Raw genomic sequence first — 12,795 nt, 5'->3', positions numbered from 1 at the left:
TTAAGGTTTTTTTTAGAAAAATTGTTAAATCTGGGCAAACTACTTATTCAAGAAGTATTAATGTTACTACATAATTATTCAAGAATATTAGAGTTACTAAATAATTATTTCAATTTTTTGAATTTTGGTCAAATCTGGTCAAACTATGGTCAAACTGTGGTCAAACTATGGTCAAACTTATTCAAGAAATATTAGTGTTACTAAATAATTACTGTTTTTTAGAATAATAGTTTCAAACTCAAATAGTGAAATGTGTGACTTCATGCTCAAGCTAAACTCCTGAGGGTTAATAGGATTGGCATCTTACTATTGTCAGGAAAACAACAAGTGTAGACTTGGAAACGAAGGAGAATAGAACCCGAAAGTTAAGCGTGCTTGGGCTGGAGTAGTGAGAGGGATGGGTGACCGGTCGGGAAGTTAGATGATTTGGAATGAGTGATCCACACTTGAGCAGTTAAGATAGGTGATTAGAGACTAAATCACCAAATAATTCAGAAAAATTAAAAATCGAAAAAAATAATCAAAAATTTTTTTCCAAAATTTTCAAAAAACAAATTCAAAAAAAAACCTTTAGTACCGGTTGGTAACACCAACCGGTACTAAAGGTCCCCCATACCAGGGCGCGAGCTCACGCCACGTGGTGGCACTTTAGCACCGGTTCATGCCGAACCGGTACTGAAGGGAGGTGGGCCTTTAGTGCCCACCAATTAGTGTCGGTTATGGAACCGACACTAAAGGCCCTTACGAGCCGGTTTTAAAGCTCCGTTTTCTACTAGTGCTTACATATGCCCGCTTAATTAAGACATGCAAACGTGTGTGCATGCAGATTTCACTGGATCTTGTTAATCATTAAAGTTGATGAAAGAACAGTTGAAGTACTAGAGTCACTACTTAAAAAAGCAAGTAACTACACCATCATGAAGGGGATAGTCAACAGGTAATTTCAATCATTATTAACTATATCTCGGCCTATTTAATTAGTTCGTCATTTCCTGATAACAACTATTTAATAACCCATTTATTCATTTTCTTTGTCGGCGGGCAGGGCTTGGGCAAAGTTCATCAGGGCCACTCCAGGCCCATGGAAACAAGATCTGAAATGGTATCGACCCCAGGTAAGTAATTAAGTAGTACTAGCTAGCTGCCATCTCTTTAATTATCATGCTTGATTAATTATTATCTGATCAAATTCCATTCTCGTAAAGGCCCTAAAGCATGCGTCGGGGAATAATCTGCGTGCATACTACGTTTGCGAGAACATTCGCATGATGGCGTCCGAAAGGAGCAAATCTCAAAAACAGGAGTGGGTACGTTTGTGAGAACACTATTCACAATTTTTACACCATTATCAATATCTAGTCATACAACTAATACACATGCATATTGATCTCCTTCTTAACAGTTCAAAGAGGTGTGGGAGCAGCTCCTACCAACGGAGCGCATACAAGCAATTCAAGAGGAAATAGCGGGATTTTTGCTCGACCAAGTCATAGATCCCAAATTAAGGAGAATACTATTACCCGCTACCGCCCTCATGAACCACTTCCAATTGTTATCGTGCTCCGAAGCCTCCAATTAGGCTAATGCCACTGGCTCCGAAGGCAAGGATGGATTTTCCCTATATAGGACAAATGTTTCCTACAAGTAGTGGTAGTTACCATCACTTGCATTTTGTATGTTTTATGTAGTATCTGACGAAACCGAGAGTATGTACGTGTAGTATCGACGCGGATTTTTGGGACATGCGGCCACGCGCTGCCGATATCCAGCCCGTCCATGCGCGCTTTGCGATTCTTAACTTTAATAGGCCCTCTGGCAATACGGGGCTGCTCGATCCATAAATCTGATAATACATCTCTTTATACGTTCTGTGATCTGGCCCACGTCGCATTTATGTATTGTATGAATACACGGACAAGATAGCTCCTCGACCTGGTAATTAGTTTCCCTGGGTGTCCGCTGGTCGTGCTTCTGGACGGGTCGTCCGGTGAACTCGCAGCACATCTAGCTCCCCCCACTCGTGCGTCGGCGTCAAGGTGTGGAGATGGAGTCCGCGGGGACGGAGATCAGGTCAGTATGTCTGCACCAATCCATCTATTGTGTTCTTTCTTTTTCAGCATGGAGTTCATGCTTACACAGTGCCTCTTTTCCTCTCAATCCCCTAGCTTCACATTCCCCGGTTCTGGATCTGGTGCATCCAATGGATGTAGCGGCCCGGCAGTCTCACCAGATTCGCCGCGGTTTGCAAGGCATCCTGGATCCCTGGGTGCAGTTCGTGAGGTCGCCGAAGATGATCCCAGCGGCTGATTCCTTGAAGCTGTTCTGCGCCCAGACGTCAGCGATTCAGAAGAGAATAAGGCCAGCAGGGCGGAGAATGTGTATGTAGCCCTGGATGACAAGGTTGGATGGGTTAGCAGGTAATCCCTGTTTCTTGCTTCTCTGTTTTAGCTCATACCGGCCGGCTGGCCTGATTTGATTGCCTGCGTCCGTGGTTCAGGAAACGGCGGGATGTCATGCCAGACGAAAGACCAACAAGTGCAGACAGGGTCACCGCGCTGGAAAAAGCTCTAACTGGGTTTGCAGATAGGGATTCAGATTCTGTTGTGACTCCGTCCGTTGGGCTATCATTTGACTCGATAAATGAGGCCTATGAATTCTACAACCTGTATTCTTGGGAGAGTGGATTTGGTGTTCGCTATGCAAAGAGCAGGACAAATGTAAAAGGGACAAATACATGTAGTAGTTCGTCTTCTGCTGCTCGGTATGAGTCCTACAAACAAGTGTTCACTGTCTAATGTGTCGTCTGTTACCATGCTGTTTGTTGCATATCTAAATGCATTTTGGTTGGTTATTTTCTTGCAGGGCAAACCAAAAGAAGCAAATTCGAAGTCTACACGGTGTCAATGCCAAGCCATGATAAGGCTTCTCCAAACGGACGACGAAGGCTGGTACATCAACGAATTCAGGTCCAAACACAACCACCCCATGCTGAACACTTGTGCTGAGAAGTTGCATTTCCCATCGCATAGGCATATTGACAAATACACACGTGAGCTTGTTTCTCAACTAAGACAGAACAATGTAAATCTGAGCAAGGTTTATAGTATAATCGCAACATTTTTTGGTAGAGTTGAGAATGTGCCATTCACCAAGAGATGTTTAAGGACTCTGTGTGGGAAGCTTAGCGGGGAGCAAGCTGATGACGATGTGCGAAAGACAATGGCTATTTTTTCAGAAATGAAAGCACAAGACAGTGAGTTCACATACAACGTTCAGGTAGATGATGAGAGTAGGATACGGACCCTTATGTGGACGAACGGGCGTAGCAAAACACAGTACCATCACTTCGGTGACGTTATCACCTTCGACACGACATACAAAACAAACCTGTATGATATGCCATTTGGTCTATTTGTGGGGGTGAATAATCATTTTTAGAGTGTGCTTTATGCGGGGGTTTTGATGTGAGACGAGACCGAGGATACATTCAAATGGATTTTTGACGAGTTCGTGAAGATGATGGGTGGTAAAAAACCAATTACAATTCTAACAGGTAATGGGGGCGTCTCTGGAGCGCTTTTGTGTTTATATCGTCTTTAGTACAACCAACCGGGTGCATGACTTTTGCATGTTTCCTTCACAGATCAAGCTAGAGCCATGGAAAAGGCAATCGAGGAGGTGTATCCTGAATCCACGCATCGCTGGTGCAAATGGCACGTGCTGAAGAAGGCCAAAGAAAACCTGGGTGCTCATTACACCAAGAAGTCAGATTTCAGGGCTGAATTCCACAAGCTTGTGCATGAGATGCTGACTATTGATGAATTCGAGGACGGCTGGGCAGCATTGCTTGACAAATATTCACTAAAAACAAATCCATATCTCGTGCAGATCTACGAGACTAGGCAGAAGTAGGGCAAAACCTTACTTTGCCGGGAAATTCTGTGCTCGCCAAACCAGCACTGGCAGGAGTGAGAGTGCAAACCATATGCTGAAGCAGTATGTCGTCATGCTCAATGAATCTATTTGTCAAGCAATACAACAAGCTCCAGTTCGACCGAGAACAGGAGGAAGGATTCCAGGAGAAACGTACTAGACTGGTGAGAATTTCTTCTTGTATGCCATGAACAATTGCTTACTCAGAATCGCTGTGAAAAATGATATCTATTTTTTCCAAACAGAGTCATGCTGTGCTGAAGGTGAACACCTCTCTTGAAGTACACGCAAGCAAGATATATACCAGGAAGATGTTTGAGATTTTTGGTGGCATAATGTATGAATCTAGAATGTATGATGTCGAAGAAATCATAGAGAAGCAGAAATACATAGTGACACACCGGAAAGCCGAGCTCCGTGAGAAGTGGTTCAAGTGCCGGTTTGAGGTCAACGTGTCTGATAACCTTGGTTATGTCTTGTGCATTTGCGGTCTGTTTGAGCACATGGGCATGGTTTGCTGTCACTCGCTACAGGTTAGTTTCGCGCGACCATTTTTATGATCAATATACATTGATAGGTGCTTTATTTTGGACTACTTCACAATTGTCTTCATGATGAGCAGGTGATGGTTCTACTACGCCTGAAGCAGATGCCTTCGAGGCATATACTGAAAAGGTGGAGCATACACGGCAGAGACAACCTGCCAGCGCATCTGAAGCACTATCAACAAGACATGGGTCCGCCGGATGCGCCCACTTTCAGGCATTCTGCTTTGTACATCACTGCCCTGGAGGTTGCAAATATGGGGGACAGGAACCCGGCAGCTTTTGAGTTTATGATGACAGGCCTGGTTGAACTTAGAACAAGAGGCGCCGAGGTGTGCACGTTCAACGACGGCCTTGGCGTCGTTGAGCAACAGGTATCCAACAATGTAGTTCTTGGCGGTCCAAACTCAAAGTTTGTCAACGGCAAGACATCTTTCTCCGTAAGAAGTGTGGAAGGCAATCGAACTAAATCACGCGATGCCGCTTCGGTGTCTGTGCATCCTCCAATTAGCCAGGCCTCAGAAGCATCATGCCCAAATGGTCATGGGTACAATTCACATTTCTCTGAAGTCGCCTCCAGCCTGATGCCCAATGTTGAACAAGAACTGCTTGCCTCGGAAAGAAAAAACAAACGAGGCCGGTCAACCACTAGCCGTGATAAAGCTCCTTATGAGAAAGACAGCGCCAAGAGATCTAGGTTCTGTTCCATCTGCAGGGGCAAAGGTCACAAAGCCAGCACTTGCCCTGATCGAGGTGATATCCCCAAAAAGGAAAGGAAGGTGGCCACATGCGGCAAATGCGGGGTTCCAGGGCACCGAAGGACGACTTGCAGCAAGCCTCTCGTCTCGATGATGCCCGGTGTCCCTCCTTCACATTAGACGGTGAATTTCGTACGCTAATTCCCCCGTGTAACATTTGCTTAGGTATGGGCGTGCTGTCTGAACGTATCTAGATGCACATGTGTCGTGCTGTCTGAACATACGTACTTGCGTTTTATATAATCTATCAAACGTGTTTGAACGATGAAAATGTGTATCCAGCTGTCTGAACGTATCTAGATGCACATGTACGTGATGAAAACACCTGCTTCGAAATGTAACTAGGAATTCATAACTTGCAGCCTTGCTCCAGGCATTTATGAATGCATTGATGCAAACAAGCCGTGTGTGGGGGAAGGACTTTCGAATTTCAAAATCTGCCCCTTGCCGCGCGCTATCCCCCTGTCTATAAAGCCTTCCAAAGCTCATCCTGGTGGCATCACACGCTCGACAGTCATGTCGAGCTCTAGCTCTGCGTACTCGAGCGAGAGGGAGAGCAGTATCATTTGCCCGGAGACACCACAAGTTCGTCTACCTTCTGTCCCCGCAACCCCCATCTCTTCCTCTGCATCTCACATTCTTTGTTGCTACATGCATGCAGCGTGAGCTTTGATCTGGGAGTACCGATGGGCAGATTGCAATACAGGGCGGAGATTGTGGCAAAACGAATGTAAGCACACGATACGACTATACATTTGCTGATGGTTTGACCAGTATTCTTTCTGCCAGAACACCTGCAGTTACGATGACTCACTACAGTTGCATGCTGTTTTTTTGGGTACAGCCAAGGGAGATTGAAAGAAAGGATGAGACAGAATTGGCATCCTGCCCGGCCTCCACAGAGGAACCGTATGATTTGGTCGAAGGATTTGGCGAGAACGATCCAGTCGCTTGCCTCGATCCAGTGGAAGAGATAGAACCTGAACCATCTGTCGACCGACTCTTCACCGCTGTGCTGTACAAGCGGGCATGGGCCTCATGGGAGGACGACGACGAGGTTGACAGTCTTGCGTGCAAGAGGCCCAAATACTTGTAAGGCCCAGTAGCATCCTGTCTGGGGATGTACTCACCCCCACCCCGTTTCAGAAGTTTGCCTGCGTGTTCCGATGTATCCACCCAGCATCTAATAAAAAAGTTGTGTCGTGCAGGGTTGTGCGTGTGATGTTCTTGAATGGGTTTTATAAACTCGGTGTTATAAAATGACTGAACACTATCATCGTGTCATTTTTATCGTAGGAGTGCAAAAAATTGTGTACACATTTTTTTATCGTGGCATGATTGTAAAAAATTGAACGGTTGAAAAAAAAGCCCAACTATCGTCAGTCGCTGATTGTGTACACATATATTTTATTGTGTTTTTTTCTAAAAATGAAATTTGCAACCGCTAGCCTTGGCGCGGACTTTTTTCCAATTGCTTAGAATGTTATTCAATTAAAAGCAGTCACTTTCACAATCAAGCTATACCACCGAACAACGATTTTTTGGAATAAGTGTAAAAAATTGATGGAAGACAATAAAACATATTTCCAAACCGACTATCCCCACAATGCCTTGCCGTTTAGAGATGTGGGAGAATGGAGAATTATGGACGGAAGAGATGCAAGTCCCACTTTATCAGATAAAGGACTTTTCATTGAATAGATAAATCGAGGTGTAAGCAATTAACGGAAGAGGGGAAAAATGTCCCTAGCGTACTATACCCACAATGCCTTGGCATTTAGTGATGGCAGATAAAGCAGAATTATCACCGAAAAAATGAAACCCTTTCTAGATACAAGCTGCACGATTGAAAAAATTCCCTTGTTTGAGAACTATCATCGGAATAGATAAAACTACTCGTCGTGAACATGATCCTTCTTCTAATTGCTTTCGAAGTGTTTTTCATAGAAGAAATCACTTCTACAACCAGACTATACCGAAACGCAACTACCGTCCTGAGAACTGTCGTGGGCAGTGGCCCCGTCATTGAGCAGGGCCGTGCTGTCTACTTTTTCATAGTTAGTGGAGGGAACCGAGGTTGATAAGGTAGGAACAATGATTTTTTGAAATAAGTGTAAATAATTAACCGAAGACAATAAAACAATCTGGGAGAATGGAGAATTATCGATAGAAGATATGCAACTCTTCCTTGCAACAAGTCCCCGGTTTTTCAGATAAAAGAATTTCATTGAATAGATATATCGAGGTGATACAATCATCAAGTCGCATGGTCGAAAAAATTTTTCCTTAGTATTATTATCATCCAAAGAGATAAAAAGGTGTGTAAAAAGAATTCGAATCCAAATTCGCCACGCAAAATACCACAAAGAAAAAATAACATCAACTTCGTAGCGCCCCATGCGTCTTGATCTCGTTTCATTTTTTTTATCCTTAATGGGGGCGATCATGGTATGATCAGGGCGACTCAACGTGTGTGATGTGGCCGGGGCATGGGAACAATTCCACCATTATTTTCAAAATGCGATGTGGTACATTGTGGACAGACGTATACGCAGCTCGCCCGAGCCATGACTAGTTGCTTGTGCTACGTTGCTACCGCTGGTTGCTCTGATGGGTCTCGCCTCATGAAGACACCCGCTGCTTCTTAATGATACTACTGTAATAAGAGCGAGTTAAAGCCCGGGTTCATAATTTTTTTCACCGACTAGCAGCCTGAAAAACGTTTAATGCCAGGGACGGGCTAAATGAGAGCCGGCGAGGATGGGTCACGTGTGCCCGCGGTAGCAGTGGCCCTCGCTTTCGGCACTATGTAACGGCATGGCTGGGTCGTACGCTGCTCGCGAGGGGATGGACAGCGGAGAGGGAGCTACTTTGAATCCACTGCCGTTGTGTACAGGGGCCATCATGACGCTTTGCCGCCGTGGCTGCTCGAGTTGACGGCTAGGCAGAGGCCTGTTTAGTCAGCCATTACTTCATCGTCCTTGCTCGCTGCATCACTTGCATAAGAAAAGCGTCCCCGGCAAGCTAGCTCGGCAGAAGGAGAGCTTCAGCCAGTGCAAGAGCAAGCTCTCTACTTCCTCTCGGACTGGCAGTGCCGAGCTGGAACACTGCCTGCCGGTGGGAGCGGCGACCGACGACGGGGTGAACATTCTTTCAGTTCCCTCCACTTAATCGTTGCTCTGCCTTTGGTTGCTTACTGATATGTTTTTTCTTGCTCTCTTCTTCTTCTCCCCTATTGTGCGTGTGTCCTTGCTTGTTTCTCATCTGTTATTTCGTTTGCTAGATGTCCGACGATCTAGATGCGTATGCAAAAAGATACCCGCATAGGACTAAATCATGGTTGAGGGCATACGAGTCTAGGAAGAAATCCAAGGGGGCCAAGATCCATGTCGATAGTTGTTTCGCTCCAAAAGATGTTTATGAAGTAGTAGTTCAGTTTATGGCCGACCAGAGAGCGGCCGTAGTGGATATTGGGCTCGGGGGGATGCTGACGTAGACAACTTCACGCACATGGACCGTGAGTTCTCCTGGAACTTGTTACTGAACACCGGTGCCGAGTGCTCTGCCCTTAAGATAGAAGAAGGCGTCTACGTCACTTTTAACGTGATTGACATTCACAACATCTTAGGCACGCCTATCGGGGGAGAGATCGACATAGAAAACACATATGCTGCACCCACGTCAGACCAAATCAAGAAGATTAGGGGAATGCTAGATTTAGAAGATCTCCCTCTGTATCTGACGCCCGCTGACCTGCGGTGGGCTCTCAAGAAACCATGCCAAAACCCCTTTTCCGAGGAAGACAGAGTCCGAACCCAGATTGGTTTTTCCATGCTTTGCATTTCCACTTGTTTCAGTCCTAGGGACAAAAGAACAACAATCCCAGGGGAAGCGTATGAGATATGCATGGACCCCTCGAACCTGCATAAGGTCAACTGGGGGAAATACATAGACAGTGAACTACTCCGCACGGCAACAAGATGCAAGAAGCTTTTAAGAGAAAGGAGGACGCCCCACGTGTACGGATGCGTATTAGTGTTGCAGGTGAGTAGGATTTGGCAGCGCCATCAGGGCTGTTAGTTTTTTGTTAGGCTATAACGAGTTGATGAGCGTGCTTTGTTTTCGCGTAGGCGCTCCACTTTGACTCTGTTGACTGCTCTACGTTTGTCAATCCCGATCTGTCCGTGCGTCCAAGAATAAGGTTCTTCACAGCTGGCAACCTCGGCAGACTTATACTTGGCAACACCATCCCAGGCACTGTTCCTAAGCAGTACGGTGTGATGAAGGTGAGAGACGTCTGCCATCATTTTTCTTAACTTTGTTTTATGAAACCTCTCGCGTGAACTGATTGGAGAAGTGAAACAGGCTAGGGTGGTGCCAACTCAAAACCTCCCGTGGGACACGACACATGTCAGGCGCAAAATCGCAGAGGTGAATCATAATCCTCCTGTGTACAAGTTAGTACTTGGTTTACCATGATTTCATTTGGCGCTGACCGCTGAATGAACTTGTTTTAAGCTAAAGCTTTTATAAACAGGTCACTGCATGAACACTCGCTGGCTAGTACAGAGCGCAACAAGAAGTTTTCCCAGAGGCTATCTGAGCTTAACAGCGGGGCCATTTGTTTTGTGAACAACAACATGCGCAAGGAGATTGAAATGCACATGGAAAATGAGAGGGTAGTGACGAGGAGGCACATGGAAGCTTTAATTAAGTACGTTGATGAGCTGGGCCTGGGAGACTTTGGAAACGACCTAAAACAGCAACTCATTGCTGTGGCGGCTCAAACAGGTATATAACTGTTAGTGCATAAATGGTCCTATCCATTTTGTCTGGCTTTATATGGTAAAAATAAATCATTGCATCATAAATATGCAGGTGCCTACAGCGGGACTGGAGAAGGGACGAGCCGAAACGAAGCATTAAATCCTGGCCAATCCATTCCTGCAGCTGGTGTGCTCCGTCCTGGTATGATTTCCTTTTGTGGTCTGATATATGTGAAGAATTTATTGCTGCTCGCTGAACATCTGTACGCCTTTCAGTTGCCATTCGTCCTGAACCAGTGCATCCCCCGGTCCCCAATCGCGAGCCCCTGCAGCATACTGATAGTGGTGAGTACTAGAATAAATGCAAAATTCGACAGTGAGAATGCTAGTGGTGGTTGAATTTGACCAAATCAATTCCTTTCTGTCCAGTTTCATCCTTAATGCTGCCCGGGGAGGCTGAGGTAGACGAGATGGCCAATCCAGTATTGCCAAGCGTGCCAATTCGTATGTCCATGGGGTCTTTTGGACAATTTTATCTAAATGGTGGCCTAGCTAATGTGCCACGGCCTGATGAAAACATGGGGTTTGTGCACCTGGGGAAGAGAAAAGAAAGAGACTTTGACGAGGGGGGTGAGATAATTATTTACGAGGGGAAACGTAAGTTCTTTAGCTTGCAGAATAAACAGCTCCCATTTTTGCAACCTGATTTCCTGATCTAATCAAATGTTGCTCCCATTGTCGTAGGCGCCCCTCCTATAGAATTGAATCTGTTGTCAAGTTTTGGAGCTGACAACTCTAGCAGCAGCTCCGTGCCATGCATGCATCACGGGAGATCTCCATTCAGCATACCTGGCTTCACTTACGAGTTTGTTTCACCAGCAGTCGCCAACAAAGGATGGGAAAACATGACTCAGTGCTCACGTGATGTTTTAGACAGGTAGCGTGGCGCGAGAGATTACTAGTTCGGATTTTTCTGCTACCTCAAAAGTTTACTAACGCTTCTCGCGTTTTTTTCAGTACATGGTTTGATCTCGCTGGGCCGCCCCACATCGTAATGTCCGGGAGCGAGTTCTATGCATACTTTTATCAGCCGGGGGGGCTTGATGACAAGGGTTTTGAGGTTGTAAACATGGTTATGGTTGAGCATGATGGAAGGTGGCACAAAAGCTCTGACAGGAGCCGTTTCCGTCACCCTTTGCCGCCGTACTTTGTGGTAAGCTTTCCATGACAAGGGCAATCATAATGCAAATGTGGGTGGCTGAAGTTTGTTGTATAATTTCAGGCCAAAGTCATGGAGGAAGGGTACGATTTCTTGACTGGTCCTTACATAAAAAAACTGTTTGTTGGAGAGCGCGTGCGTTACAATGTGAAGACATGCCGTCTGGTAAATTCTTGTTATAACTTGCTTTGGGCTTCTCATTCCAATATAAGTATAGGAATTTGACATCACCTGCCATGCTTGTGTTTCGCTAGATACTGGTCCCTATGAAGGGTGGGAGCGGCTACCACGTGTTGTACATCTTCGACATGATGAAGAAAATTGTCCACGTGATGGATCCTAAGAGGGCGCACTACAATATTGTTGAGCTCGAAAGGAAGCATACAGGATGCATCGACAGGCTCCTGTTCGCACTGTGCAAGTGCATAGAGACGTTTTTCGATGGGTGGCATGTTAGAGAGGATGAATTCACAAGAAAAGCGCACCGCATGATGCACGAGCCGTCCTCAAGGTAAAATTGCGTTGGAAGTTTTTGAGTGGTCCATCGATTTGCTTGCAGTTCTAACTGGATCGCTATCTTGTGGCAGCAATGACTCCACCTTCTACAACATTCACTGCATGTGGTGGTTTGATGGTGAATACATGCAGAAAGAGATCTGGCAGGTCGGTAAACTGGACCATACTCTATGTTATTGCGCACATATTGTTATTTGGTATGTTGGGACCTGATAGATGTCTGTTTTGCTGTATTTTTCTTCGTGCAGGACCAGCTAACACCGTTCAGACAGCAACTCATGAGAATGGTTCTCATCCTGCTCGGAAAAAGAGCGCTGCCTCCACAGGACGTGGTGGACCCTGACGTGTGATGGATAGAGGGTTTCTCGTCCGATAATTTTCATAATTCATAGTTTAATCGCTTGACCAATATTTGACGTCTCGCACTAGTATTTGTATAATTAAAACTATCGTCTGGTGGATCTTGGTCATGTTGAAAACAATCGGGCCGGTATTACCAGTTTGTGTGTGTGCAAATATGCTTCCTCTTTTACGTTTTTTTCCTTATTATGTTGTTGAAAACAACCATTTCTCATTTTTAATAACCAGCATCCACTTCATATCACTACCAGCTTTCTTTAATTTGATGAATGGCATGCGAGTGTTATCATTTTTCTGAGTTTGTGCAAAAACCGAAAACTTCGGATAGGGGTCTTGGTTCTTGTCAAACAAGTGTAAATCGCTGTCGAAAGAGAAGAAAAACATTTTATCATTCCCCCGCGGGGTTAAAAAATGATTGAAACGTGTGAAGATTTTGTGTTTGTTTTCTCGATGGCTATTTTCGGTGTAAAAATACGGTTGGAACAAGTGTATTTTTTTGGTAGCTCATTTTTTTCCTGTTTTTTGTCAAAGAGTGTAAATCATTCTCGAAAAGAGACGAAAAAACTTCCATCAGTCCACCTAGGTGGGGATAATTTAAATTTATATATTCGATATTTAGCTAATATCATTGATTTCGTAGTGTATTCGGTTAGGATGGATAATGTTTTGAATGATATTTTCTCTTACGGTAATACTCT

The 12,795-nt window shown here is 45.0% G+C and overlaps 3 protein-coding genes across 6 annotated transcripts; all 3 read left to right on the top strand.

Moving 5' to 3' along the window:
* Positions 1-1,927: 1,927 nt before the first annotated feature.
* On the top strand, positions 1,928-5,703 carry LOC123187404 (protein FAR-RED ELONGATED HYPOCOTYL 3). 4 transcript variants are annotated; one of them, XM_044599263.1, is made up of 8 exons: positions 1,928-2,070; positions 2,166-2,417; positions 2,498-2,761; positions 2,863-2,966; positions 3,129-3,553; positions 3,644-4,097; positions 4,179-4,466; positions 4,556-5,703. In XM_044599263.1, the coding sequence occupies exons 6-8, from the start codon at positions 3,999-4,001 to the stop codon at positions 5,354-5,356; spliced, it is 1,188 nt and encodes a 395-aa protein (XP_044455198.1). In that variant the 5' UTR covers positions 1,928-2,070; positions 2,166-2,417; positions 2,498-2,761; positions 2,863-2,966; positions 3,129-3,553; positions 3,644-3,998; the 3' UTR covers positions 5,357-5,703. The 4 variants fall into 4 exon arrangements, with proteins under 4 accessions (XP_044455198.1, XP_044455199.1, XP_044455195.1 ...); XM_044599264.1 differs by lacking the exon at positions 3,129-3,553; XM_044599260.1 differs by having other exon boundaries at positions 2,863-3,553.
* Positions 5,704-8,492: 2,789 nt separating this feature from the next.
* Positions 8,493-9,715, top strand: LOC123191484 (uncharacterized). The gene is made up of 3 exons (XM_044604200.1): positions 8,493-9,280; positions 9,367-9,522; positions 9,602-9,715. The coding sequence occupies exons 1-3, from the start codon at positions 8,747-8,749 to the stop codon at positions 9,713-9,715; spliced, it is 804 nt and encodes a 267-aa protein (XP_044460135.1). The 5' UTR covers positions 8,493-8,746.
* Positions 9,716-10,456: 741 nt separating this feature from the next.
* On the top strand, positions 10,457-12,218 carry LOC123184676 (uncharacterized). Its single transcript, XM_044596758.1, has 7 exons — positions 10,457-10,659; positions 10,747-10,939; positions 11,020-11,215; positions 11,285-11,386; positions 11,476-11,732; positions 11,809-11,884; positions 11,986-12,218. Exons 1-7 carry the CDS (start codon positions 10,473-10,475, stop codon positions 12,085-12,087), a joined length of 1,113 nt encoding a protein of 370 aa, XP_044452693.1. The 5' UTR covers positions 10,457-10,472; the 3' UTR covers positions 12,088-12,218.
* Positions 12,219-12,795: the final 577 nt, after the last annotated feature.

The sequence above is a fragment of the Triticum aestivum genome, chromosome 2A (genome assembly GCF_018294505.1).
Source record: "Triticum aestivum cultivar Chinese Spring chromosome 2A, IWGSC CS RefSeq v2.1, whole genome shotgun sequence".
NCBI lineage: Eukaryota > Viridiplantae > Streptophyta > Magnoliopsida > Poales > Poaceae > Triticum > Triticum aestivum.
This window is presented reverse-complemented; position numbering and strand designations above follow the sequence as displayed.